The sequence below is a fragment of the Nyctereutes procyonoides genome, unplaced genomic scaffold (genome assembly GCF_905146905.1).
Source record: "Nyctereutes procyonoides isolate TBG_1078 unplaced genomic scaffold, NYPRO_anot_genome, whole genome shotgun sequence".
NCBI lineage: Eukaryota > Metazoa > Chordata > Mammalia > Carnivora > Canidae > Nyctereutes > Nyctereutes procyonoides.
In genome coordinates, this window is record NW_026575146.1 from 23,280,902 (window position 1) to 23,307,142 (window position 26,241).

The following is a 26,241-nucleotide window of genomic DNA, read 5'->3' on the forward strand; positions in this document are numbered from 1 at the left end:
GACTCAGGTATGACCAGATAGCTTTAAAGAACTGCTTGCAAAAATTGGCCTAGTACCTTGCTTACAAAGTTCCAACAAAACAATCCTTTAAAAAGTTTATATAGCTAATCACTCTTTTTGCTGTTTTTATATAAATAATCAGGCCAAGCTTAAGCAAATTAGTTTTGTCATGATCTTTGAATTTTTTTAAAAATAAGGGTAATTGTAGAAAGAGAAGTTATATTTGTATCTTTGTATTAGAGTCTAGTCCTATTAATTGTCTTTGAGATTTTGTTATATACTTGGAAGCTGGACTGAATCCTAAATTCTTCTAGTTCCTTCAAATATCTGGCTTTGACTCTCCAAACTAACATTTCCAATTTTCTCCCACCCTTGTGATGTGAAATCATTAAGAACAATAATTGCCTTCAAATCTCCTTGCAAGAGAATATATCAAGTCCTCCTCACTGCCCACATGACAGCCAAACTTTAGGGACTTGAGCCTTGGGAACACATCTCACATCCAAAGAAGGCGCCACCTGACATATGGCTCTATACAAATGCTCGAGACCTCTGAACCAAATTACTAGGAAAATGAAGATGGCACCTAACGTGGACAGGTAACTCAAGACTCTGGACCAGGCCTGGATACTCATGAACATTATTTTGACTCTGCTCTTAATCCATTTCACATTAGACCTGCTTTACAATACCGCCAAACTTCTTAGCTTTTGATAACTCAACACTTCTGACATGCTCAGATTGTTGATATTTTTAAAATATTGCTACTCCTTATTTCCTCCCTTAATTTCCCTACTAAAATAGGTCCACCTTATTGATCGAACTATAATGTCTAATGACCATAATTTATGCCTCCTCAGGATATACTTTGACTAGTATTTGGCAAAAGGACTTACAGGGAACACAGTGTTTAAGCCCCTGTCAAAATATGGGTTGCTGTGCAATTGGATTATTTGTGACACCTATTTCATTTGCATAACCAATCAGAAACTTAGCATTAGACATCATCTTTAAAGTTACTTCACAAGCTAAAGTGTGACACTGGCAGCACATACAGTCAAGGGTGATCAATGACTGGTGGTGTCAACACCAGCAAAGCTGCCAGGCTTGGAAGATTACTCTTTCTTTGGTAGACACTGCCATAACTGAATACACCAGCAGAAATCTCTCTGATATCCTGAGGGGTATTGTTAAATCTGTTGCTAAAACAATAGCCATCCAAGAAAAACTTTTGAACTCCCCTGCACAGTTGTATTCACTAATGGAATTGTTCTCGGTTGCCTGCTAGCAGAACAACATGGGGTTTGTTCTGGGCTAAATACCTCTGGTTGTACTTGGGTATAAACACTCCTGGTGAAGAAACAGAACTAGATAAAATCTGGGCACAATCCAAGTGTCAAATGCAGTGCCTGCTGATTTCTTTTTAGCTGGCTGCCCTCAGGAATTGCTTGCTTTCTGGTTCAGATCAATCCTCTAATTTGGACTCAGCATTTTGTTTGTTATTATTGGAATTTTTCTCATTATAAAACTTTGTGTCCTCTATATAGCTTAATGTTATAAGGGTGTCACCTAGGAAACTGTCATTCAGCATTTTGAAATGATTTCTAAGGCTTTGAGACATTACATGAGGAAGCTCTAGAAACTACAGGAGGTATTTGGCCTTAGGACTTGATGGTAAAGACTTTCTCTTCTCTGGCACTAATGTTGCTCAGCTGTGGCCTAAGAATCCTAAGCAAGTCACTTTACTCATTATGTGGACATGACACACTGAGAATGAGCCTGCCTGGTGACAAGGGATCACTGATGCTTAATGGTTGATCAGCAATACTTTCAGAGAAAGATCTAGTTCAAAAGGGGGAAATGTGAAAAATTGACATGACAATCCATTTTAAAAGGGAGTAGAGATGGCCATTGTAGAGAAACCACCTTACCTACTTTTGTTTGAACTGGGCCAAAACCTTTGGATTGGGCAAAACAGCAATTGTTTTTAAGCATTTATTGAGAAGTCAGCAGAACAGACATCTGATGATCATAAGGCTCATAGTTGTGGGGCAGCCCAGGGGGCTCAGCAGTTTAGCCTTCAGCCCAGGGCCTGATCATGGAGACCTGGGATCAAGTCCCACGTCGGGCTCCCTGTGTGGAGCCTGCTTCTCCTTCTGCCTGTGTCTCTGCCTCTCTCTCTCTCTCTCTCTCTCTCTCTCTGTGTGTGTGTGTCTCATGCATAAATAAAGTCTTTAAAAAAAAGACTCATATTTGTGGACATTCTGAAGATAAAACCAGCAGTCAATGAATATATAACCCAAAGTAGCTTACCTTGTTAACACCTATAGAGAATTTTTCCTTTCTCTGTAACTGAACCCAAATCCATCTGCTGGCAATCTACTTATGCATAAGCTGTATTTATCCAATAATCATTTCTTATTACTTTGATCAAACTGTTATCTGTTACTCACTTAAAAGTAATAAAAGTAAAGATTTGATTTTACCTTCATTTATGTATTCTAACACTTTTTCTTTCCTTGTGTAGATTTGACTTTCTCATCTGTATCATTCTCCTCTCTGAGGAACATCTTTTAACATTTCTTGCAAGGCAGGTCTTCGGGGAGCAAGTCTTCATCTCAGAAAGTCTTTATGTCTCCTTCACTTGTGAAGGATAATTTTATTGGATACAGAATTCCAGATTTGTGGGGTTTTTTTTCTTTCAAATCTTTGCATTTTTTACTTCACTTGCTTCTTGCTTGAATTTTTTTTTTAAAGATTTTACTTATTTATTTGAGAGAGAGAGAGCAGGCGAATGTAGGGGTGGGGCAGGGGGAGAGGGAAGAACAAAGAGAGAGGGAGACTCCCTGCTGAGCAGGGAGCCTGACTTGGGGCTCAATCCCAGGACCCTGGAATCATGACTCTTAACTGATTGAAATACCCAGGTGCCCCAGCTTGAATGGTTTTTAAAGAGAAGTCTGATGGAATTCTTATCCTTGTTTCTATAGAGATAGGTAAAGTGTTTTTTTCCTCCATCTTCTTTCAAGATTTTTTCTTTGTCTTGCTTTTCTGAGGTTTGAATATTATATGCCTAGATGTAGATATTTCAGTATTTATCCTGCATGTTGTCTTAATTGTCTGGATTTGTGGTTTGGTGTCTGTTATTAATTTTGGAAAATTCTCAGCCATTATTACTACAAATATTTTTTTTCCGTTCTTTTCTTTTTTACCTTCTGCTATTTCCATTAGGTTTATTTTACACCTATTATAATTATCACATAAGTCTTGGATATTCTGTTCATTTTATTTCTATTTTTTAATTCTTTTTTCTCTTTGTTTTTCAGCTTGAAAAGTTTCTATGAACATACTTCAAACTCACTGATTCTTTCCTCAGCCATGTCCATTAAACTGATGACCCAGCAGATACATTGTTCATTTCTTCTACAATGATTTTGGTTTCCAGCATTTCCTTTTGATTTGTACAGTTTCCATCTTTCTTCTTAGAGTACTCATCTGTTCTTCCAATATTGTCTACTTTTTTTCATTAAAGCCTTTAGCCTGTTTATTATGGTTACTTTAAATTCAGGTCTGATAATTCCAAAACTGCCATATCTGACTCTGGTTCTGATGCTAGTTTTTCTCTTCAGACTGTTTATTGTCTTTTAACATGCTTTGTAAGTTTTTTATGGAAAGCTGGAAGGATCTATCAGGTAAAAGGAACTGAGATACATAGACCATTAGTGTGAGGTATTTATCTTGTTAAGAGTTAGGATGTGTTTACTGTTTGCTGCAGCTGTGGTTTCAGAGGATACAATTTCCTCTAGTGTTCTTGTTTTTGGGTCCTCTGTTGTCTTTGGGTTTCTCCAGAGACTCCTCCTTAAATGGATCTCAGGTTTGCAGTTTTTCCAGTGTTACCCCCTGTTATTATACAGAAGCCCCACTAAATGGGTGGTAAGATGTAGAGAAAGGGGAAGCATTCCATAATCCTATAATTAGGTCTCAGTTCTTTGTAAATATCTTTGCTGAGGTGTGGACTTCACAACTGCTTCTCAGCTTTATTCCCCCTCTCTAACCTCAGGTGATATAGGAAGGCTAGGGTGTGCTAGATTTGGATATCTCTCAGATCAATTATGCTTCAGAAAAAAGCCCAGAGAAACCCTTGTAAAAATTAGTTAGGCTCTGGTAAAATGCCTTCCCTGGAGGGCAAACCTTATTAAGGAGAACAGAAAGCTCTGGGCGTATTTCTGGGAATGGTTACTTTCCCCTGTCCCCTGCTCAAAGTAGAAAAGGTTTTTTTTTTCCTTTGGTCTTCAAGAACCTGGGGGAAAAAAAAAAAGAACCTGGGGAAGCCTCTGGAGGTAAAACTCACTAGTAGTTCATTACCATGGCAAATTGTGATCAATGCTAAGAATGAAAAGTACAGGGTATGATGATAGCACATAATAAGGGAAACTGAGATTGTCTATGGGATCAAGGAAGGTTTTTCTAAGGAAAAGAACTAAGTGGAACAACGGGAAAACTTTTCAGGCAAACGAAACAGCATGTGCAATTGCTCTGAGGTAAGAAGGAATATGGAACATTTGAGTTAATGAAAGAAAAATCAGGGGACTAAGTTGCCGATCCAGAAGGGAAGAGTGGCTCCAGATGAAAATGGAAAGGTTAGTAGGCCAAGACTTTTGATAGTTATTTTAAGAATAATGAGAACAAACTTTAGGAATAGAGTCAAAGCCTAGATAGATGTTTGGGCTAGAAATGAAGCAGGAAAAATAACAGACATTTTCTTAAGGTTATTCCTTTCAGTTGCCTTCCTCCCCTAATTCATCATTCTAGTTTTTCTTTCTTTTTTTTTTTAAAGATTTTATTTATTTATTCATGAGAGACACACACACACACACACACACAGAGAGAGAGAGAGAGAGAGAGAGAGAGAGGCAGAGACACAGGCAGAGGGAGAAGCAGGCTCCATGCCGGGAGCCCAATGCGGGACTCCATCCCGGGACTCCAGGATTGCACCCTGGGCCAAAGGCAGGTGCCAAACCGCTGAGCCACCCAGGGATCCCCCTAGTTTTTCTTTCATTTTAAGTCTATTCCGGGGGTTCTGTTCTGAGGACTTTCACTTCAATGAGTTCCTGAACCAGCAGAAATTATATGCAACATTTTGTGTGCACAGACATGTGTATTTTGTGAAGGATAAAGGTCCACAGTTTTATGGAAGAGCCCTGTAATTCTCCCACTAAATTGGTAGTGAGCAAGAGCTAGGTATTATGTTATTTCATGAAGTTAAAATTAATGACCAACATCTTGCTAATTGAAAGTTATATCAATGTAAAGGGTCAAAAACCAAGTATTAGTTTATTAAAAGAGAGATACAGGGACAAAGATTAAGGACTAATTAATATATGGTCTCATCCTTTATACCTTCTTCATGAATAATACGAATTAATAGTCATAGTAATGACCTTAAATATTGCAAAATTATGAATTCACATTTATATGATCAAAAAAAGGATTATGCTATGCCAGTATAGTTTCAGAGTTAAGTTGAATTTCAATCACTAGAAAACAAGTAAACCTATGAGCTGCATTATTTATGTATAGGATAACCTGCCTTGCCTTCACCGTCAAGGTAATACTCTGCTTACCCCTCTGGCATATTCCCTAAGAGGGGGGAAGAACAAAAATCAGGACTTCTTGTTAATCCTCCGAGTCTCTCGAGTTTGGAGGGCGCAGATGAGACAGCTCTGCCTTCTAAGGGTTAGTCTTAGACGCCGCTCGTCTGCACTCTGGTCCGCACACTGGCATCTCATTGGCACTTACACCTCGTGGCTCCAAAGGTGCGTCTGCGTCTGTGCCTGTGTCACTGTCACACACACACACACACACACACACACACACACACACACACACACACAATCTATAAATGCATTATGTCTCCACTAATGCTTGACTCGCCCCTTTGCGCGCAACTTGAATCAAACCATCAGACCCGGCAAGTCCCCCACCCCGCGCTGGATCCTGAAAGCTCCTCCTCCTTTGTTCTCCAGGCTCCAGTTCTCAGGTTTCCAGCCAAGACTGGTCGACTAGCAGGTCAGATTGGCTGCGGTAAGAAGAGGAGCAGAGGCTTCACCAAATCACAAATCTAGGATTTTCATTTTACTTGGTCTCCTCCCTGGAATCCTGGCAACAGGTGTGCGTAGTTGCCCTTCGAGGAACCCAAGCCTGGGGTTGCTATGGAGATAGGACGCTGCAACTTGCAGAGCCGCTGGGACCCAGGAATCTCTCAGCCGACCTCAACAAGGTAACTGCCCTGCGTTGCCTCTTTCCATATCTGCACGCCCCCTTCATCCACAACGTCGTTTTTTCTCGACTCCTTCCATGGAAGACTTGACATCCGCAAAGGAAGAAAAGGCAGACCAAGAAGTGGGGGATGTAGGGCGGCCATGGGAAGAAATAACAGTGGCTTCTTCCCAAGATCCGGAGTCTGGTTTATCTGAGCCCCTGGAGTCGGAGCAGGGGCCAGAAAGAGGACCCCAACCCAGAAGCAGCCCTCCTCAGAGCCCACAGTCTAGAACCAGCACTCCTCTGGATGACCTCACAGGACCAGACGCATCATCTGCACCTTCCCCTCCTCAGGAGGCCCCTTCCCCTCCTTCTATCCTGACTCTGGCCAGACAGGAGCTTGGCACACCTTGGCAGTCGGACAAAACCCCTGATGTGGATCCCAAAGCTGGGACACCTCGCTCCCCCCATTTGGAACAATCATCTGATAAAGGAGAATCGACTGCTCCTCAAACGTGCCAATCAGAAGGAAACACCTTTCAACAGTCTCAGCAAACCGGACATCACCTGCATGGCCCAGAAGATGTGAGTGAGAACAACTCTAAACAAAAAGAGCTGAGATTTAACATCTTTCAGGAGGAAGACTCAAACAGTAACTATGATCTGGATTGTGCTGAGCCTGGGGTCTCGGAAGTGGCCCCCAGCCTGCTTGAGATTGCCATTCAGAGTGCTAAGGCTTACCTACTGAAGACCAGTAGCAAGTCTGGCTTAAATTTGTAAGTCTTAAAGGGAAAAACGAGGGAGGAGGAGGAAAAGAAAAAGGGGAGTGTGAGTATCTTTGTGTGAAAGTGTGTGAATGGAAATATATTTGAAAAGTCTGCATTTGTAGGAGAGAGTGACTTAGTAACTCTTTGCATCACATAACTCAAAACAGATCTTTGATGGGGATTCCTTTAACTTCTTTAAAGACACTTTGCACACAGAAATAAAACCTAGGGATTATGGAATCTTGGGTTTAAAACAGATCATGAAAACAGTGAAGTCCAAGCATCTCTCCTAGATGCTTATAAAAAGTAATTGTCTACCAGTGATAGGGAGTGCATGGCATCCTGGTGCTTGTCTGGCTTGGTTTTGAGTCCCCTGCCTCACCAGGCCAGTGAGGGGGTGAGTCACTATCTCAGTTACCCAGAATTGTCTTGATTTGAGCACTGATTGTTCTGCATCCTGAGAAACCCCTTAGTCTGGGGCAAACTAGGAGAATTGGTCACAATAATTTTAAGGTCTGAAGAATTTTTTCAAGTTAATATTTAATGTGAGAAATCTTCCACAAAACCCAAGACTAACAATTCAAAAGATTTTTTCTAAAATACTGTTTTAAGCTACAGTTTATTTACTAAGCTTCAAGAATGTGAAGTAGTGGATTCTACTTGAATTTCTCATATAAACTTATGGTCATAATTCTCTGGGTTAAATAACAAGTATGAATTTACAAACAGTGTTAAAATTCCAGAAAAACTCATTATAAATACTTGAGAGTTCACTAACAATTTAAAACTGAACACAAAACATCGAAATGGAAAAATTTCTTTTACTGAATTATTTTGTAACTGACATTACTTAAATATCTAAATTTTATTTTCAAATGCTAAGTCTCTGAGGTCATAAATTGTCATCTCTTATAATATTCACTATTATCTTCTAAGTACGGTAGAGCCTGCATTTAAAAACTGCTCAGTAACAGATGACTTTAATTCTCTCTTATCTGCAGATCTTATTTGACAGCCATGAAAAATATTTTTTGTTGTGATTAAAACAGTCTTTTACTAAAACACAAAATCTGATATTGGTTTTACTCTGTTGAATAAAAAGCCTCCAAAAAGAATTGCTTCCTCCTTTTCTGTCATTCTATTAAGTTATTAATTATATTGTTACATATTATAATAATATATAATTATATATTAATTATAGCTTCCAAATTGAAAAAGCTATAATTGTGAATTAAAATCTAATAAACATATTTTACAATTTGACAGAAAGGCATTTTCAGGTTTGGACTTCTTAAGACACACTGATACAATATCTTGTCTGAAGAACTATAAATAAATCAAATGTAAACATATTAAAACTGGAAAAATAAAATGAAAATTTGGATGTAGAGTCCTCAATTTAATGGCAATTTAATGGCATTTATGGCCCCTTTTGGAGCAAATCAAGAACTCTAGTTGCTGTAATATGTTTTTTAAATAAGTTAAATATTCATATCAAATAAGGAAGATTCTAGGGTAGGATCTTTGTGGCAGATGAAGTTACTGTGTTTATCCACTTAAAATTTCTGAAGGCTTTGAGTTGTTGAAGTTTCCTAGAAACCCACTAATTGAGTCTGCATGTAATGCTTCTTCAAAGCCTTTTTGACATGGATGTTACCTGGAATCTTCTCTTTTCGGGTAGATATGATCATCTTTCTGATATGCTCACGAAGGTCTTAGATGAGCGTCCTGAAAATGCTGTGGACATCATTGAAAGTATCAGCCAAGATGTGAAGATGGCACATTTTAGGAAAAAATTAGATACACTCCAAAATGAGAATGAGATGCTTCCAACATATGAAATAGCAGAGAAGCAAAAGGCTCTTTTTCTCCAGGGAAATTTGGAGGGAGCCGACCAAGAACTGGAAGATGAAATAGTGAGTCATGGCTATAAATTTGAATAGTGCGATCTTCGGGTTTTGAGATGAGTGAGTGTGGCTTGAAATTCATATTGACTGCCTTCTATAGTTTCCTGAATAGTATTTGCAATCTCATTTCACACCATTCATTTCTTTATTTAGAGTTTCTTATTTTTTCACATTCTGTTTTAATATTTCATAGGCTTAGTTTTTATGTTTGTGGCATTGAGCTTCTTGTTATAAGAGAAAATGATTCCTTCATCTTTCATATTCTCCAAAGTACCTGGTATAGATATAGGTCTAAAGTTGTTTCTTATTAAATATTTGTTGAATGAGTGAATTAATGACAGATAGTTAAAAGTTGGGCTTTAAAACAAGTTGCCTATTTTCCCCATTAATTTACTAGAATAATTAGGAGTACCTCTAATGTTTTTGCGTTATTTTCCAAGGCAACGGAATTCCTCATAGTATGCATATTACATCAATGGGACATAATACAACTAGAGAGAGATAAAATATTTATTTTAATAGCTATATACAATGTGTTTTGAAAATATTTACAGAGAAAGCTGGTGTCAGAGATAAAAAAGCTATCATTAAAGAATAAAATTATTGTACCACAGAAATTTTTGCTCCAGATATTTTTAAAATAGCATCAAGTATTCTGTTTCTTGGATGCCCATATGGTTATAATTTATGCTACTGAGTAACTTATACTATATATCTACTGAGCTTCCATTATAGTACCACTAGAATCCTTAAAATCTGCCTATATGCTTGCAAAGTTGATGTTTGGTGTAAGGTATTTTCAGAAGGGTGGAGAGTTCAGTCAAGAAAAAGGAGGGTAAGGTGCTCCGCAAACTTTGTGACACAGTGGAACACAGAGTACTCGGAAGAAACAGTTCTTAGGTGCCAAGGAGTTGACATCAGCTGAAACTTTTCTGAAAATATCTTACTTCACACATGTGGTTAGATAGCCACACACACAGAGAGATGACAAGTCTGGGGGCAATCAGCATGTGGGGATCAAACAGATAGGCAGACACTCTCATGGTGGAGTTTATCAAAGAAATCAGTGTCTAGCATAAAGAATAGGGCATTGGGCCCTCCATTGGTACAGTATTAAATGGTAGAGATCTGCATCCTAAAACTAGGGCTGAAAACACAAATGAGGTGTTTTGGTCCTGGAACTTGAACCCCTTAATCAGGTTTCATAAATTCTTCCTATTGAGGAGTAGCATTGGTTTTAGAGCCAACAAGAGCTGAGCCATCAGATGAAGATTAAAAGTTCTACCTCAGGCAGTAGGAAGATGCAGGAACAGAAAGACGCATAGGTCTTGGAAGCATTGAAATATGAGCTATGTGACCAACTCTGTCTCAGACTTAAGATGGAGAGTGTTCATGATTCTATTCCTGTCTTTGACCACATGAGAATTCCTGTTCCTAGTTTTCAGCTTTCATTTATTTGTTAACCCAGTAATTCAAAAGCCCTGTGACCACCCACTGCATGCCAGCTACACGTGAGAAAGACATACACGTGAAATGATGCACACATAAAAAAGACTGCCCAACTTAAGTCAGGACAGTCTAGTGAAAGAAGCAGAAAAGGCTGTAACACTATTTGATCAGCGCAAAAATAGAGATAGCCTTGTTTGGTGGGAAAAAAATATGAACTTTGGAGTTACACCTGAATTAGAATCATAGCTCAATCCCTTAACTTACTGTGTGACTATGAGTGAGTGATTGAAACTTTCCAAGCCTCAGGGATAATCACATGTCAACAACTCAAGGGGTAGAGTACTATATATGATAGCTTTGGCACATACTGGGAATTTAATGAATGATTATATTGTTTTTACAAGCCATTAAACAGAATGGAGCGACTAACTCCATTAATTCCCACTATCGGGAATTGGGCAAGGCTTTGTACTGGAGGTGATATTTCATTTGGGTCGTGAAGGATAAGTAGAGGTTCATGAGACAAAGACTATACAAGGAATAAATTCTGAGCAAAAGGAGCAATAAAAAGTCAGGAGACATTATGTAATGTTTGGGAAAGTGAAACCTGGGATTGAGGAAGTGATAGAAACAAAGCAAACAGGTGCTTAAAGCCAGACTGTTCTTGTGCACTGATAAGAAATTTCTTTCTTCTGTATGATGGGAAGTCAAAAGAAGCTTTTAATAGAAAATAGCATGATCTTACTTTTGGTTTAGAAAGGTAACTCTGGAATTAATGTGGAGGAGAATGAAAGAAGAAAGATTAGAACAGGGCAAGAAAAGCATGTGAAGCCTTCTGTGACAGGATAAGGAGTCAGGATGGAGACTAGTATGGAAGAAATGAGCTAAAGAGGAAGGGATAATGGGCATAGCTTTTTAGGTGGTAAAATCAATAGGACTCTAATTAAATATGAAAGTGTAGAGAGTGAGAAGAAATAGGGTGATGGAATTACTTTGGGAACCTGAGTGAATGGTGATATTATTGGCAAAGATAGGGTATATAGTAAAAAGAGAAGATTTTGAGAGAAATATGAATGCAATCTTAATTGGAGGTATATGTAGACTATTCAACTGAAATTTCTCATGACTAGAAACACAGGTGTAGAACATGGGAGTAAAGTCAGAATGAGAGAGCTAGATTTTGAACGACAATATAACATTTGAAGTGTGTGGAAGCAATCTTCCAAGCATAAAGTACTGAATGATGACTGAAATTTGAGGACATGAATATTTAGGGCTCAATAAAGGAAAAGGAGCCAATTAGAGACTAAGAAGAAATAGTTTTAAAGGACAGTATAGGATGAAGAGTGATAGCCACTGTGGAAAACAGTAGGGAAGTTCCTCTAAAAATTAAATATAGGGGCAGCCCTGGTGGCCCAGCGCTTTAGTGCCACCTTCGGCCCAGGGTGTGATCCTGGAGACCTGGGATCAAGTCCCACGTCGGGCTCCGTGCATGGAGTCTGCTTCTCCCTCTGCCTGTGTCTCTGCCTCTCTCTCTCTCTGTGTGTCTGTCATGAATAAATAAAAATAAATAAATAAATAAAATTAAATAAAGGAATACCATATGATCCAATAATTCCACTACCAAATATTTACCAAAAGAAAACAAAAACACTGATTTGAAAAGATGTATGCACCCCTATCTTTATTGCAGGACATTATTTACAATATTTCAAGATATGGAAGCCACCTAAATGTCCACTGAAAGACAAATGGATAAGGATAATGAATTATTTCACAATCATAAAAAAGGATGAACTTGTGAGAGCATGGATGGACCTAGAATGTATAATGCTAAGTGAAATAAGTCAGACTGAGAAAGACAAATACCATATAATTTTACTCATATATGGAATCTAAAAAGACACAAGTTTATAAACAAACAAAAAGCAGAATCAGTCCTGTAAAAACAGAGAAGAAACTGATGTTTGCCAGAGGAGAGAGGGGCAGAGGGACGGGAAAAATGGGTGATAGGGATTGGGAGATACAGGCTTCCAGTTTTGAAATGAATGTCACAGAAATAAAAGATGTAGTGTAGGGAATACAGTCAATGATACTGTAATAGTATCGTGCCCTTGTGGTGAGCACCGCATGTGTATAATCTTGTCTAATCACTATGGATACACCTGAAACTAATGCAATGTTGTGTGCCCACTACACTCAAATAAAAAAAAAAAAAAAAAAGAAAAAGAAAAAAAGGTGAAGGGTGCGACAGATGCCAAACATGTAAGTGATGAAGGTTGTAAAAAAGTCATTGTGCTTATTCTGACACCAAAAGTATAACATAAACAAGGGCAGAACACTTGTAAGAATTAGCAAAGTGCTCTCAATTTCTCCATCTTCAAGGTCTAAAATTTGTCTTTGTTTATTTAAAACTTGCACATGATCCCTATCTTACTTAAAGTTACTTTCTACTTTCTCACAGATGTTTTCTTAGAGTCCACTTGAGGCTTTGCTTTTTCATTTCTATTCCCTTTATAATATCATTTTTTATTTTCTTCCTTATGTTAAACCCCAAAGTATTTATTATAAGTAGGGGCAAATACCTGACTAAATTATGTTTTCAAGGGCAGTCACATCTGAGCACTTGTTTTCTATCTTTTTGTTATTTATCCTATATATTCCCCTATATAGAGGGCCATATTGATTTTTATTTACCCTATCTATGATCAGATGTACACAATAAATACTGCTTTCTTAGAAAAACAGTGGTAATTTATATGAACAGATATAAACTCTGTCTAAATGTAGGTAGGGAGGTAGATTATATTTTGTTATTTCAGAATAGGAAAGGGACCATCTAAGTATTTTTTTTTATGAAAAGAGGATGTTGAATTTTTATTATTTCTAGTAGCGATTCAATTATCCTTAAGACACACACATACAATGAGGCAACTCTCATATTGGTGAGTATAAGACACAACAGTAAAAGTTAGATCTGTAAGTAACGAGAGAAAAATTGGAATACAGGAATGATCAGAGTTTGCTCTAAGCCTTGCAAGGAATGTCGAAGACATGATGGAAGGAGGAAAGTAGAGCTCATAGCAAGATGTGGATAAAGGAAAAAGGAAGCAAGCAGTTCCCTTAGAGATAGAGCATTAACCACCGCATTTGTATCCCCAGGCAGAAAACTCTCTCCCAAACCTAATGGAGTCAGCCTTTTATTTTGAACAAGCTGGAGTTGGCTTGGGCACAGATGAGACTTATCGCATATTTCTTGCCCTCAAGCAACTTACTGACACCCACCCAATCCAAAGATGCCGCTTCTGGGGCAAGATCTTGGGTCTGGAAATGAATTACCTGGTGGCTGAAGTAGAATTCCGGGAGGGCGAGGATGAAGAGGACATAGAAGACGAAGATGTCCCTGAAGAGAGGGACGATGGAGACAGTGGAGCTGATGAAGACGACGAAGATGAATTACCCAGGGCGTTTTACAAGACCCCACAGGCTACCCCGAAAGAAGAAAGCAGAACAGGGGCCAACAAGTATGTGTATTTTGTTTGCAACGAACCGGGCCGACCGTGGGTGAAGTTACCATCGGTGACACCTGCACAAATAGTCACTGCAAGAAAAATCAAGAAGTTTTTCACTGGGCGTTTAGATGCTCCCATTGTGAGCTACCCGCCTTTCCCAGGCAATGAGAGCAATTACTTACGAGCACAAATTGCCAGAATTTCAGCAGGGACCCATGTCAGCCCTCTGGGATTCTATCAGTTTGGCGAAGAGGAAGGAGAGGAGGAGGAGGAGGTGGAAGGCAGGCGAGACAGCTTTGAAGAAAACCCCGATTTTGAAGGCATCCAAGTGACTGATCTCGTGGAATCTCTATCCAATTGGGTTCATCATGTGCAACACATTCTCTCTCAGGTAGGGGTTTTGCAATTCTCGATCTATCAGCCAATCAGCAAATTTTATTAAAGTCTCTCTACAATGCACAAATATATACAAAACAATGTTCTCCAGACCCTAAAGAAACCATTGAAAAATCAAATAAAAGCAGAGTAGTACAAAATTGCTGAGCAGTCTAGATCTGGGATCTTCGAGTTTTTATTTCCAAACAGAAATAAAATAAATATGTCTAGGGGGAATTTGAGAAGTTATGTAAGGATTTAGGTTAATTATTAATTAATTAAATTTTAATTATAATTTATGATTTAATTATAGTTCTAATTAATTATAATTATATTATATTTTATACGTCAAATATAGATAGGTGCATTAGTTTGGGGAGCAGTTCTTTTTATTCTATAATACATGGAGCTTTTATACCAAGAAAAATAAAATATAACAAACATGAAAATAATCAGTGCTATCTGGCAGTTATTTGGCACCTCTTCTCCCAGGTGTTTTTTTTTTTTTTTTTTAAGATTTTATTTATTTATTCATGAGAGACACAGAGAGGGAGGCAGAGACATAGGTAGAGGGAGAAGCAGGCTCCATCCAGGGAGCCCGATGTGGGACTCGACCCTGGGACCACAACCTGAGCCAGAGGCAGATGCTCAACCTCTGAGCCATCCAGGCATCCCCTCCCAGGTCCTCTTAATAGCACTTTATATATATTATCTCATGTAAGCCTCATAACTGTATGAGAGACTAATACTATCCTCATTTTACAGATGAGAAAATCAAGGCAGAGAGTTTAGAAAATGTGAAAAAGGGATTATAGGTAAAAGGCAACAGGGTCACCTGTGAATGGACAGAATGGATCCAGCATCCATCCTCTTAATCACCCTGCTGTACTGTCTCATCTGTAGGTAGAAAATCATTGCATCTGATCTATGGAAGAGGTACTCTGATATGTCTCTGGATAAGAGTCACTTAAATGAGAAATAACCCCAACCTCCTTACCTAACTTTATTATCGCATTCAAAAATTCGTTGTTGCTAATAATAATAGCACCTTATCATTTTCACATAAATTATTTATTACAAATCAGTAAAGTACATATTTTTCTCACTAAGATTTTGCTGATTTTAAAATATAAATGTTCGGTAACTTTAAGCAGTTGGCAAATTTGTGAACTAAATTATAGCATTTTTTGCTTGAAATATGCTAGATTAAAAACCTAGCACCAGGGATGTTGAATGAATAAATGATTGATTAAATTCCCACATAGTAGGACCTTCTGCAGATAACTGCTTTAATCTGAATAAATATTTCAATATTTTAAGGTCTTCATTAGACGACTAAATGTTGCAACACTCATTCCCAGGGTCGCTGTAATTGGTTTAACCCCATACAAAAGAGTGAGGAGGAGGAAGAGGAGGAGGATGAAGAAAAAGAAGAAGAAAAAGGAGAAGAGCCTGACTATATAGAACAGGAAGTGGGGCCTCCTCTTTTGACGCCGATCTCTGAAGATTTAGGTAATTTTACACAAACTACATAATATGCCGTGTGTATTATATACACTATACAGATGCTATGTATATATAATATAGTATACACTATATAATATATATACACATTATATACACTATATATAATATATATTATATACACACACTATAGTGTATTTTTCATGTATACATAATATCCTGTGGATATTATAGAGTAAATACATGGGAGTTGGAAACCAATAAAAAGTGAACAGGAACCTAAATTTCATCCACTTTCATTCACGTGCCTTGGCATAGCGGAGATTAGAGACTATAGCTGGCCCCACCACCAACTTCCTCAGACAGAGGGTGACGAGTGGTGCAGGGAGAAATGTAAATTGGCTGAAGCTCTTACTTGGAAATGCTGACAGTTGTCTTGTGTTTCATTCTTGTCTTGCATTCTGCAGCCAAGACCTATGGCCATAAATACCCAACATAGTTACAGTAAAATATTAGATGAGATACTGTGGCTTTTTAAATCTACCTTTGTCCTTCTATTCTTGTTTCTTCCTATTCAGTTCTGGAGCATCTTTGCTTATAACTCTTGTTCTCTTTCATAATAATAATTTGATCTTTTACTTGGTCATTAGATAATTTTTCTAAAACTTTTCTCTGTTGCACAGATGGACACACACCTGCACACATACACGCATATAAATAATTGAATTTTGTTGTTCCACAATGTTCATAAATTATCCTTTTGACTTTATGTTAAGTTGCTGATGTTTACTTTTTCTTTGTGTGTCAAGTATGAGTTTTAAGATTTCTAAAAACTTTGTTATACAACAGATCCTTGTCTGTTTAGAAGTTACGCTTTTGAATTTCTCTTTGGTTTACAGAAATCCAGAATATACCACCTTGGACAACACGGCTGTCCTCAAATCTCATTCCTCAATATGCTATTGCAGTCCTTAGATCCAACCTTTGGCCTGGAGCATATGCCTTTTCCAATGGCAAGTAAGTATCTGACGGCTTACAAAGCCATTATTAAGACTATTTAAATGCTAGAAATTATAGTTATCGCTGGAATGTTATGTTCCAGTTTTTTTTTTTTTTCTTCTCCCTTACCTGCTTCCCCAAGTAAAGTATAAGCCTGGGCAAAGGAGTTAGAGCAACCCCAGAGTAACAGATAAGGCTGCCCTGGGTGGTTGTTCAGGGCAGCCATTCACAATAACCTTAGGGTGAGATCTCAGACCAGGATGGGAGGGAAAAAATGGCATGGGGCAGTCTATCCAGATAGCTGGTAGAGAGGTGGATTCCTAGGAAGGTCCAGGCCATGAGCCAGATGTCATGTTCAGCACTTGTACTTACATCTTCCTCATCATCTTTTATCACAACTTTGGGAAGAGAGGTCCCTCATTTCATAGCTTAGGGAATTGGCTGAGATAAAGAGGGAGCAAGAGGCTGGAGGCAGATGAAGTCCCTGGACTCCATAGTGGGTAGTGTCACTGCCTGGGATAAAATTCTTCCTGTTGCCCAGATGACCACTCCCAGGGAACCTACACCACCACAATCTCCCATGATCACTGAAATGCTTAATTCTTCAAGGAATCTTCTCAGCTGTGAAGACTTGAGAAGCTTGTCTTCTCAAGGGCAGTTTGCATCAGTCATTTCCTGTGGTAGAAGAATCACTGAGGGCGATTTCATCCCTAGCACTTTAATGTATTGTTTTTTTTTCATATAGCTTTTTATTTATTTATTTATTTATTATTTTTTATGATAGTCACAGAGAGAGAGAGAGAGAGAGAGAGAGAGAGAGAGAGAGAGGCAGAGACACAGGCAGAGGGAGAAGCAGGCTCCATGCACCGGGAGCCCGACGTGGGATTCGATCCCGGGTCTCCAGGATCACGCCCTGGGCCAAAGGCAGGCACTAAACCACTGCGCCACCCAGGGATCCCTAAAATGTATTGTTTTAAAATTACGGGGATATGATGGTCTAAGAGAGAGTGATCAGCTTTTACAGAAGGATCAACTTTCTTACTGAAAAACTGTATAATGATCATTCTACTTTCTCTTCAAACTTTATAGAAAGTTTGAAAATGTCTACATAGGCTGGGGTCATAAATATAGTCCAGACAACTATACACCTCCAACTCTACCCCCAGTTTGTCAAGAATACCCCAGCGGAGCAGAAATTACAGAAATGGATGATCCTAGTGTGGAGGAAGAGCAGGCTTTCAGAGCCGCTCAAGAAGCAGCTGCTCTTCCTGCTGAGGAAATGGAAGAAACTGAGGAAGATGAAGATGAGGAAGATGATTAGGACCAAGAATAAAATCAGTCCAGTCTTGTGTGAGACTGGTACACATACACCACGTGTGGAACCAGTTTTACATATATAATATGTAGTAACAGTTACATAAAAATTGGCAACTCTTCATGTGCAAAATGTCATTGCTTGAAAATGTCATTTGGAATTTTGTATGTGCGACTATTAATATGTACTTATAAAGAGACGCTTGATGGGTTTTCCAGAGGCCTAAATGACATATTCTTATATCACTGTTATGATGGTTACAGCTAGTAGAATGTGTATTAAAAAAAAAGTCTTAGGCATATTTTCTAATATGGAAACATGGAAAGATGTAATCCACAAAATCTTGGGGACTTTAATATTTATTGGTGGGTACTGGGGCCAAAAATATTGATAATCCCTGAATTAGAGCATGTGTTTTTAACTAGCCTGTGATACTGTATGTGAATATTGTGTTTGAGTTTGTATGGGGAGGGTTGTTTTTTGTTTTGTTTTGTTTTGTTGGGAAAAGGATTTATAATTTTATCACCTGCTCAAAGATGGGAACACTCAAAACTTTTACTTGTTAACTTCTTAAAAAGGTTGTCAGTCTGACTCCTTTACCTTACAGAAATTGGTTTGACCTGACTGGGGGAAAATGATCTGCACAGAGATGGCTGGCTGGAACATCCAGGCTTCAGATTACTACTCTTCTACTCCTATTTCTCTAAAAATGAGTTTATTATTTCCATTCACTAAAAAAGTATTTTTGAGTCCTTTATGTGCCAGGCACTCTGAGACTACTGCTAAAAAGTAGCAATTGCTCCTGAAGTCTTTGAGCTTCCATTCAAGGAAGGGAATATTAAAAGAGGAATTGAAAATTAGAACAGATTGCGACTTAGCAGGTATTGTAATATAAATGTCACAGGGTACCACAGAACAGTGCTTCTCAAATTCTGTGAAGTATCAATTTTTTAAAAAAATTAAAGATTTTATTTGAGAGAGAGAGAGTACACAAACAGGGGGAGTGGCAGAGGGAGAAACAGACTCCCTGATAAGCAAGAAGCAAGATGCACAGCTCACGCTTAACTGACCGAGCCACCCAGGAACCCCTAAAAATAAAAATTCTAACCCAATGCCATTATTTTTGTAAAATAAAGTATCACAGCAATTTTAAATTCTGAAATCATCTTGTCACAGACTGGCAGTTCTCAGATCACTGATCTATCTACACTTTGAAAAACACTGCTATCAAACATTTAGAAGGTGCATTTAATCTGGACTTGGGACTTGAGCCTCACAGAAAGCACTTCTAAGAGCTGGAGAACTAAGGGGAGAAGGGTGCTAGGCAGTAACCACTGTTTTTTGGCAAAGGACTTTAGGCTGGAAGGAGCAGAATTTTAAGAGTGGTGAGGGATGAGCCTGGAGAGGTAAGCAGGGCCCAGATTGTGTGGAATGTCTCGACTTTATCCAGGAGCAATGAAGAGGACTCAAGGAAGTCACAAAATCACATCTGTATTTCAGAACATTAGGCTTCCATGTGGAAGACTGACCGACAGAGGATCAAGACAGAGGATCAAGAATGACCAGTTAGATGATCCCATTATCTAGATAAAAGGTAATGATGGCATGAAATGGGATAAAGTAGAAACCTGGCTGGCTGTCTGAGGGATAGAATATTAGAAAGGATGATTCCAGAATTTTCCAATTGGCAGTATTATTCATTCTTGGAGTACACCTTTTACTATTTGATGGAGTAGCTAATATTTATAAAACCTTATTCAAGTATGTTCTTCCTTTTTTTCATGGTGCTGCTTGTTGTTGTATTATATCCATTTCCTTATCTACCCTGATTTCCTTTTGAGAAACTGCCTCTGTCCCCTGGCATAGTCTCATGCCAATCAGATGTGCTCTTTCGAGAAACTGAATTTTGAGCAGAGACATTTGACCTCAGCTCCTAATCTGATTGTTCTGCTATAAATCGGATCACATGCTGGCCTCTAGATTTGTCTTTGTCCCAGCACTATTTCCTAGTTACCTGGTATTCTCTAAGTTTCTGATACTCTTTCAATGAACTCCCTTCTGCTCAAATTGGCCAAAGTAGGATTCCTGCTTACAACCTTACCTGACACATCTAACATGAATCTGAAAGTTTCTTTCCTATAGGCCATGTTAAACACAAGGTTCTAATTCAGTTGTATGGGTAAGAGTATAAATATTTAACAAAAGTAAATCCCTCTTTTTAGAGTTATACCTGTTAAGTATTAAGGTAATTTCTAAGTGATAAGAAGGGAATTTCATTATATATGTTTTATAATGAAAGAAAGCATAATGCTCAAGTGCTAAGAGCTTGGAAGGGAGACAGCCTGGGTTCAAACCCTGGACTACAATCATTTTCTTGGGCAAATTACAAACCTCGCAGAGCTTCAGCTTCCTTACAGGACTAACAGAATTGGTCTCAAAGAATTATTTTAAAGATTACATTAATTAATACATGGGAAGTACTAAGAATACCTAACACAAGGACCCAATAAATATTACATATGACTATCATACAAAACCAGTTTCTAACACATAATTCTAAGAGGAAATACAGAACTCATAATGCAAACAAAACAGTTTATTGAAATAGTTTCTAAACAGTGAGGTACTCGAGGTATGATTTGGATGTTTCAGAAATTATAAGTTGAGTATTTAGAGAATTCAGATTTGTAAGCACTATGAGGGAGTTTATAGTATCTGAATTTGGAAAAGAAAGTAAAATCCCATGATCACTGAAATGCTTAATTCTTCAAGGAATCTTCTCAGCTGTGAAGACTTGAGAAGCTTGTCTCCTGGCCTTGAAAAGGAATTTTAAAAAACTGTTAATTTTAAGCAAGAAGTCCATTATTTAGAATATATATTAATTATCTAACATAAAAAATAAAATCTGGACTTTTTTTAAGATAATGAAAATTCCTTAAGAAAAATTACAACTTCAAACTTAGGAAATTAGGAATAAACATTTTTTCTTTTTAAGTAGGCTCCACACTCAGCGTGGAGCCCAACATTGGGCTAGAACTCAGGATCCTGAGATCAAGACTTGAGCTGAGATCAAGTTGGATGCTTAACTAACTGAGCCAGCCAGGTGCTCTATGCTCTAGTAATAAAGATTTTTAAAACCAACCCCAAAAAAGGAAATTAAACAAAATACCAGGTAAAGAGAAAAGAGTAAAAAGAAAATTCACCGTTTTAAGGAATAATGAGTCAAAAATAAAAATGATGGCTCACAGTCAGAGAGACACGTATAAACAGAGAGGGCTGTGAGCAGAGAATCTTTAAGAAAATTATCTCCATTATAGCTTTAAATGTCACTTTAAAAGACTTTCAAGCATTTGTTCTATTTTTACAACTTGAGTTATGAATCAAGGCATATTATACCAAGCCAGTTTAAAACGAAGTTAAATCAAGGATTTTACAAAATGTACAAGGATTACAAAATGGAAAACAGAATGCAGTGCTTCTTTGTAGAATTTAACTAAAACATGTCAATGTATGAAAAGAATTGAGGAAAATGGCTATTAAGTAGGTGTGTATGCATTACTTAATTGAATTGCATTAGGAGATATTTGCCAACATAAATTCTTTCACTTAACCAAGTGCTCCAACATCTGTAACAGTTTGGAATTATTACTCAAAATATACTTATGGCAGAAATGCATTATGGTAATTATAGGACAGCTGCCAGGATAAAAACAATTTTTTGAAACCTGTTTCCTTTCCTTGAATAAGAGCTGCATGATTATTAAAATATTATAATTAAACTCCAAATATGAAGAATATAAAATGCAGTTACAAATATCTACACTTTGGGATACTTTAAAATACCAAATATGTTCTAAAATTCCTACAATTAAAATTATAGTTATCACTTAGGAGGAAAAACACATTTTAAAATGAGCTATAAATAAACCACCACTCTGAAATAAAAAGTAAAGTCATTAATGAGCCCTTAGTTGAAGCTGCAGATGTCTATCTGGTGATACACAGATCAATCAGTATGGCAGTATTTGCTGAATTCCTGCAAGGTAGACAGCACTGTTAAAAATGGCAGAATAACTCTAAGACACAATGATTTAAAACAAAAAGGAAGAAACAAAAACGTAGGCTTGAAAGGGCTATGTAAAAATAATGTTAACTGATTTTTTTTCATTTTTCAAAATATAGTTATCTTTTCAATAATAAAAGTGAATTGTTCACATATAAACTTAATTAACAAATATGAAACGACAAGACATTGTATCCTCCCAGAAGCAGCCACATAGGGCAGAACTCTGGATGTAAACTGACTGAATTGGAATCCTGCCTCTTGTTACTTAGCAGCTGTGTGACTTCAGAAATGTAACAACTCTTCTGAGCCTAGACATCCTCATCTGTAAAATGGGAATAATAGAGCCTACTCTATAGGGCAATTGTGTAATCACATTAGTTAATATCTGTGTAAAAATGCTTAGTGTGGTGCCTAGTGCAAAGCAAGCATTACAAAGTAATACTTTATTAGTATTACAATTATAATCATATTATTTCTTTTCCACCTAGCAGTATTGTAAATAATGAGCCAAGTTCTAATTCTTTTAAAGAAGTTAAAGACACAGCTACTCTCTATGACTCAAAAAAAAAAAAAAAAGAAAGAAAGAAAAGGACAAGCTACTCTTCTAACAACATCTCAGTTCCCACAATCAGAAAGTTAACATAACACCGAACTAAAATGTTCAGCTAGGTTCCATGATAGTATTTAACCTCACTTATGCTCTCATAAGTAACCTGTATACTGATGAACAAGCATCTTGCATTTTATAACAATTAAAATTAACCTCTAACAAAACAAAAAACAGACTTAACTATAGAGAACAAACAGATGGCCACCAGAGGGGAGGTGGGTGGGGGGTGGGCGAAATAGGTACAGAGGATTAAGATACACTTAATTGGTAATGTACAGAACTGCTGAATCACTATATTATATCCCTGAAACCAGTATAATATTGTATGTTAACACTAGAATTAAAATAAAAAAATATATTTTTAAAAGAATAAATAAATAAATAAATAAATAAATAAATAAATAAATAAATAAATTTAATCTCTAACTTTATGCAGCCAAAGATAAGACAGGGTAAAAAAAATGAATGCAATTTTGGCATGTAATTCACTCCAAGGAAACCTTTAAGATTTAATTAAACTGAAGAACCTCTGAAATAATATTTGCCTTTATATCCCAAGTTGTGAGACTGAAAAGATTACTGTAATTCTCTCTCATTTAAAGCAATTTTAGTGTTTCCACCTGTAATCCTGTTATTCTTCATAAATGCTCCTCTCTAGGCCTCTGTCTCCTCCTTAGGGGAGAACAAATCCATGTGGAATACTCAAATAGGCACTTTTTTTTTTTTCCTTTTAAGATTCTGGGAACTGTGCATTTTCTAGACTTGATATGCCACTAAATACATAGCTTCAGTTATACTAAGTGGAGGGTTTTCAACCTCTAGAGATTCTTCTGTAATGTACCAGTCATCACTTAGCTGTACGGGATAAAGAGGGAACTGTATTGAAGTTAAATTCTAGAACTGTGTATATCCAGTAAACCCAAGTGCATAACACAGAGCCTCAATAATCACAAGAATCACATTTAATAAACCATAATTGTTAAGACCAATATGCATTAGGAGTCCTCGGATTAAGTTAGGTCTTTTTACCATATATGTTGCCATTTTTCATTATGTGCCTGGTATTAACAATTATGTTAATACAGTGTAAGATTAAATATTTTTTTGAAGCTCTGAGTCAAGTTAGGTAGCACCTGAAATTTAAAGATGTCCAGTCCAGAAATTAAATGATACAAAACCAAAATATCTTTGCCAACCGAAAAATACAGAATGAGATAAAAAGGGATAACACTGATGATTTTAACTAAAAATTTTAAACCCATAAGTTCAATTTGTTCAAGCTTCACACAAGAAAATACGTAAATACTTACAATTTTCTCCTCAGAAGAAAGAACACCCTCTACTGCCACTATCTGGTACTGCTTATGTTTTAAATTTCCCACAAATTTCCGAAGTTGTTTGAGATTGCTAGCCTCTGTATCTTGCTTTAATAGTTTCTGCATTTCCCGAGAAGGACATCCAGGATCAAATATTAGTAAACATAATGTTCGATTTTTTCTCTCTTCAATTCCAACAACTGTTCGACTATGACCTATCAAAAAACAAAACAAAACAAACCTAGCTGTATATATGTGTATGTCCTGTCTATTGCTATACATATAGATATGTTACTAAATACATACACATACACTATATACCCTCTGTATGCAGTGTGTGCACATTTGTCTTCGGAATATAAATAGTCCTAACCAGTCTCTCATTCTAAAGACAAAATAGTTTTAATTCTATTTCCTAATCTTTACTTTTCATTTTTTGAAACCTTTAGTTTCAGTTTTTATTTTCTTAAAGGCTTCGTTACAAAAAATTATGTCTACTGTGGCATATATTTTAGTTTTTCTTTCCTAATCCCTTGATCCTTCTTAATCAAATCATCTCACATGAAAGCATTTGAAAATTACTTACCACAAAACAGAAACTCTTATGAATCCAAAAAGTTAACAAAAGTAAATTAATATATACTAGAATTTCAACAGGGAGGGCTCAACATTTACAGCTTGTATTCCTAAGTAACAAAATTCCCTACACTTACTTCTACTCCTATTGATTCAAATCATCTGTTCAACAAAATGTATCAAGTATCCATGTGCCAGGCACTATTCCAGGCAGTTAGCTGTGCAGAAGCAAACAGAACAAACATTCCTGCCTTCTTGGAGTTTTTACTCTAAAAGGAAGGAATACCCTATAAACAAGGTAAATAGGTAAGCATATATTACGTTAGATAAAAAAAAAATAAAGCAGGGAAGAGAGAGAAGATGCCAGTGTTGAGGGCTATTTACAAGGTGGAATTTTAAATAAGGTGATCAGGGAAAGCCTCACTGAAGTGACATACATGAAGACCTATAAAAAGGAAGGGATGAATAAGAAAGGAAGAGTGAACCCAGGGGCCCTGAATGAATGAGGCACAGCATCCTTCATTACCTAGGAAGCTACCATAATGACAATGTAGCTCTGAAAATCAGACTAATGTCACAATACTCCCCTCTTCCCTTGTATCTGAATCTTAATCTATCCTAAAGCAAAAGCCAATTAGTTGTTCTATAAAGGTATTACCTTATAAGCTATACTTCCTATCTATGAGTTATACCAACCTTGATGCTGAAGATAGATAGGAGGTTTAGATGTACACACTACTTTTGGATTCCCTTCTCTCTCTGAAGAATAATAGTTCAATATCCATTCAAATAAGCGAGGATGGGTACCCAAAGGACCAGTTGACTTATGAAAATCAACAATGTGGCATCTATAAAAAATTTGATAAAATGGATTATTTGGAGAATATTTTTTTTTTAAATATATTTTTTTAATTTTTATTTATTTATGATAGGCACACAGTGAGAGAGAGAGAGGCAGAGACACAGGCAGAGGGAGAAGCAGGCTCCATGCACCGGGAGCCCGACGTGGGATTCGATCCCGGGTCTCCAGGATCGCGCCCTGGGCCAAAGGCAGGCGCCAAACCACTGCGCCACCCAGGGATCCCTGGAGAATATTTTTTAAAACATTTTCATCAATGGAGTTATCAAATACAAAAAAATTTAATTTAGAACTAATTTTATCCCAGGAATATTTTCCTAAGAAGAAAATATATATAAATTTCATTATGTATCAGGAAAAGTATCATTTTATGAAAAAATAATTATTTAAATAACTTTATAATAATGTTGATGGCTGATTTCAAAGTTACAAACATTTTCTGACATATAGAATCTCCATGAATAGTAAATGAGGACCATACTTGGTTTTTAAAAGTCACCTACATGTAATCTGAGACACAAATTTCATTCTAAACTCTCTAAACCTGGGCAGCCCCGGTGGCTTAGTGGTTTAGCACCACCTTCAGCCCAGGGCGTGATTCTGGAGACCCGGGATTGAGTCCCACGTTGGGCTCCCTGCACGGAGCCTGCTTCTCCCTCTGCCTGTGTCTCTGCCTCTCTCTCTCTGTCTCTAATAAATAAATAAAATATTTAAAAAATAAATAAAATCTCTAAACCTGATGATCAATTAGAAGCTGACTTCTAATTT

General features: G+C 37.2%; 2 protein-coding genes across 4 annotated transcripts in view; one reads left to right on the forward strand and one right to left on the reverse strand.

Moving 5' to 3' along the window:
• Positions 1-273: 273 nt before the first annotated feature.
• RSPH4A (radial spoke head component 4A) lies at positions 274-20,136 on the forward strand. 2 transcript variants are annotated; one of them, XM_055309586.1, is made up of 7 exons: positions 274-599; positions 6,024-7,034; positions 8,707-8,941; positions 13,544-14,284; positions 15,630-15,780; positions 16,632-16,749; positions 17,821-20,136. In XM_055309586.1, exons 2-7 carry the CDS (start codon positions 6,355-6,357, stop codon positions 18,050-18,052), a joined length of 2,157 nt encoding a protein of 718 aa, XP_055165561.1. In that variant the 5' UTR covers positions 274-599; positions 6,024-6,354; the 3' UTR covers positions 18,053-20,136. The 2 variants fall into 2 exon arrangements, with proteins under 2 accessions (XP_055165561.1, XP_055165562.1); XM_055309587.1 differs by lacking the exon at positions 274-599 and having other exon boundaries at positions 5,941-7,034.
• A 488-nt stretch (positions 20,137-20,624) lies between these two features.
• Positions 20,625-26,241, reverse strand: part of ZUP1 (zinc finger containing ubiquitin peptidase 1) — a 28,393-nt gene continuing 22,776 nt past the window's right edge. Inside the window, exons 8-10 of one of the 2 annotated variants that reach the window (XM_055310978.1) lie at positions 25,311-25,462; positions 24,033-24,253; positions 20,625-20,861 (exon numbers count right to left, since the gene is read on the reverse strand). In XM_055310978.1, the coding sequence (XP_055166953.1) occupies positions 20,814-20,861; positions 24,033-24,253; positions 25,311-25,462 (421 nt within the window). In that variant the 3' untranslated portion in view covers positions 20,625-20,813. Of the gene's footprint in view, positions 24,254-25,310; positions 25,463-26,241 lie in introns of both variants that reach the window. The other variant, XM_055310977.1, reaches the window with a different exon arrangement.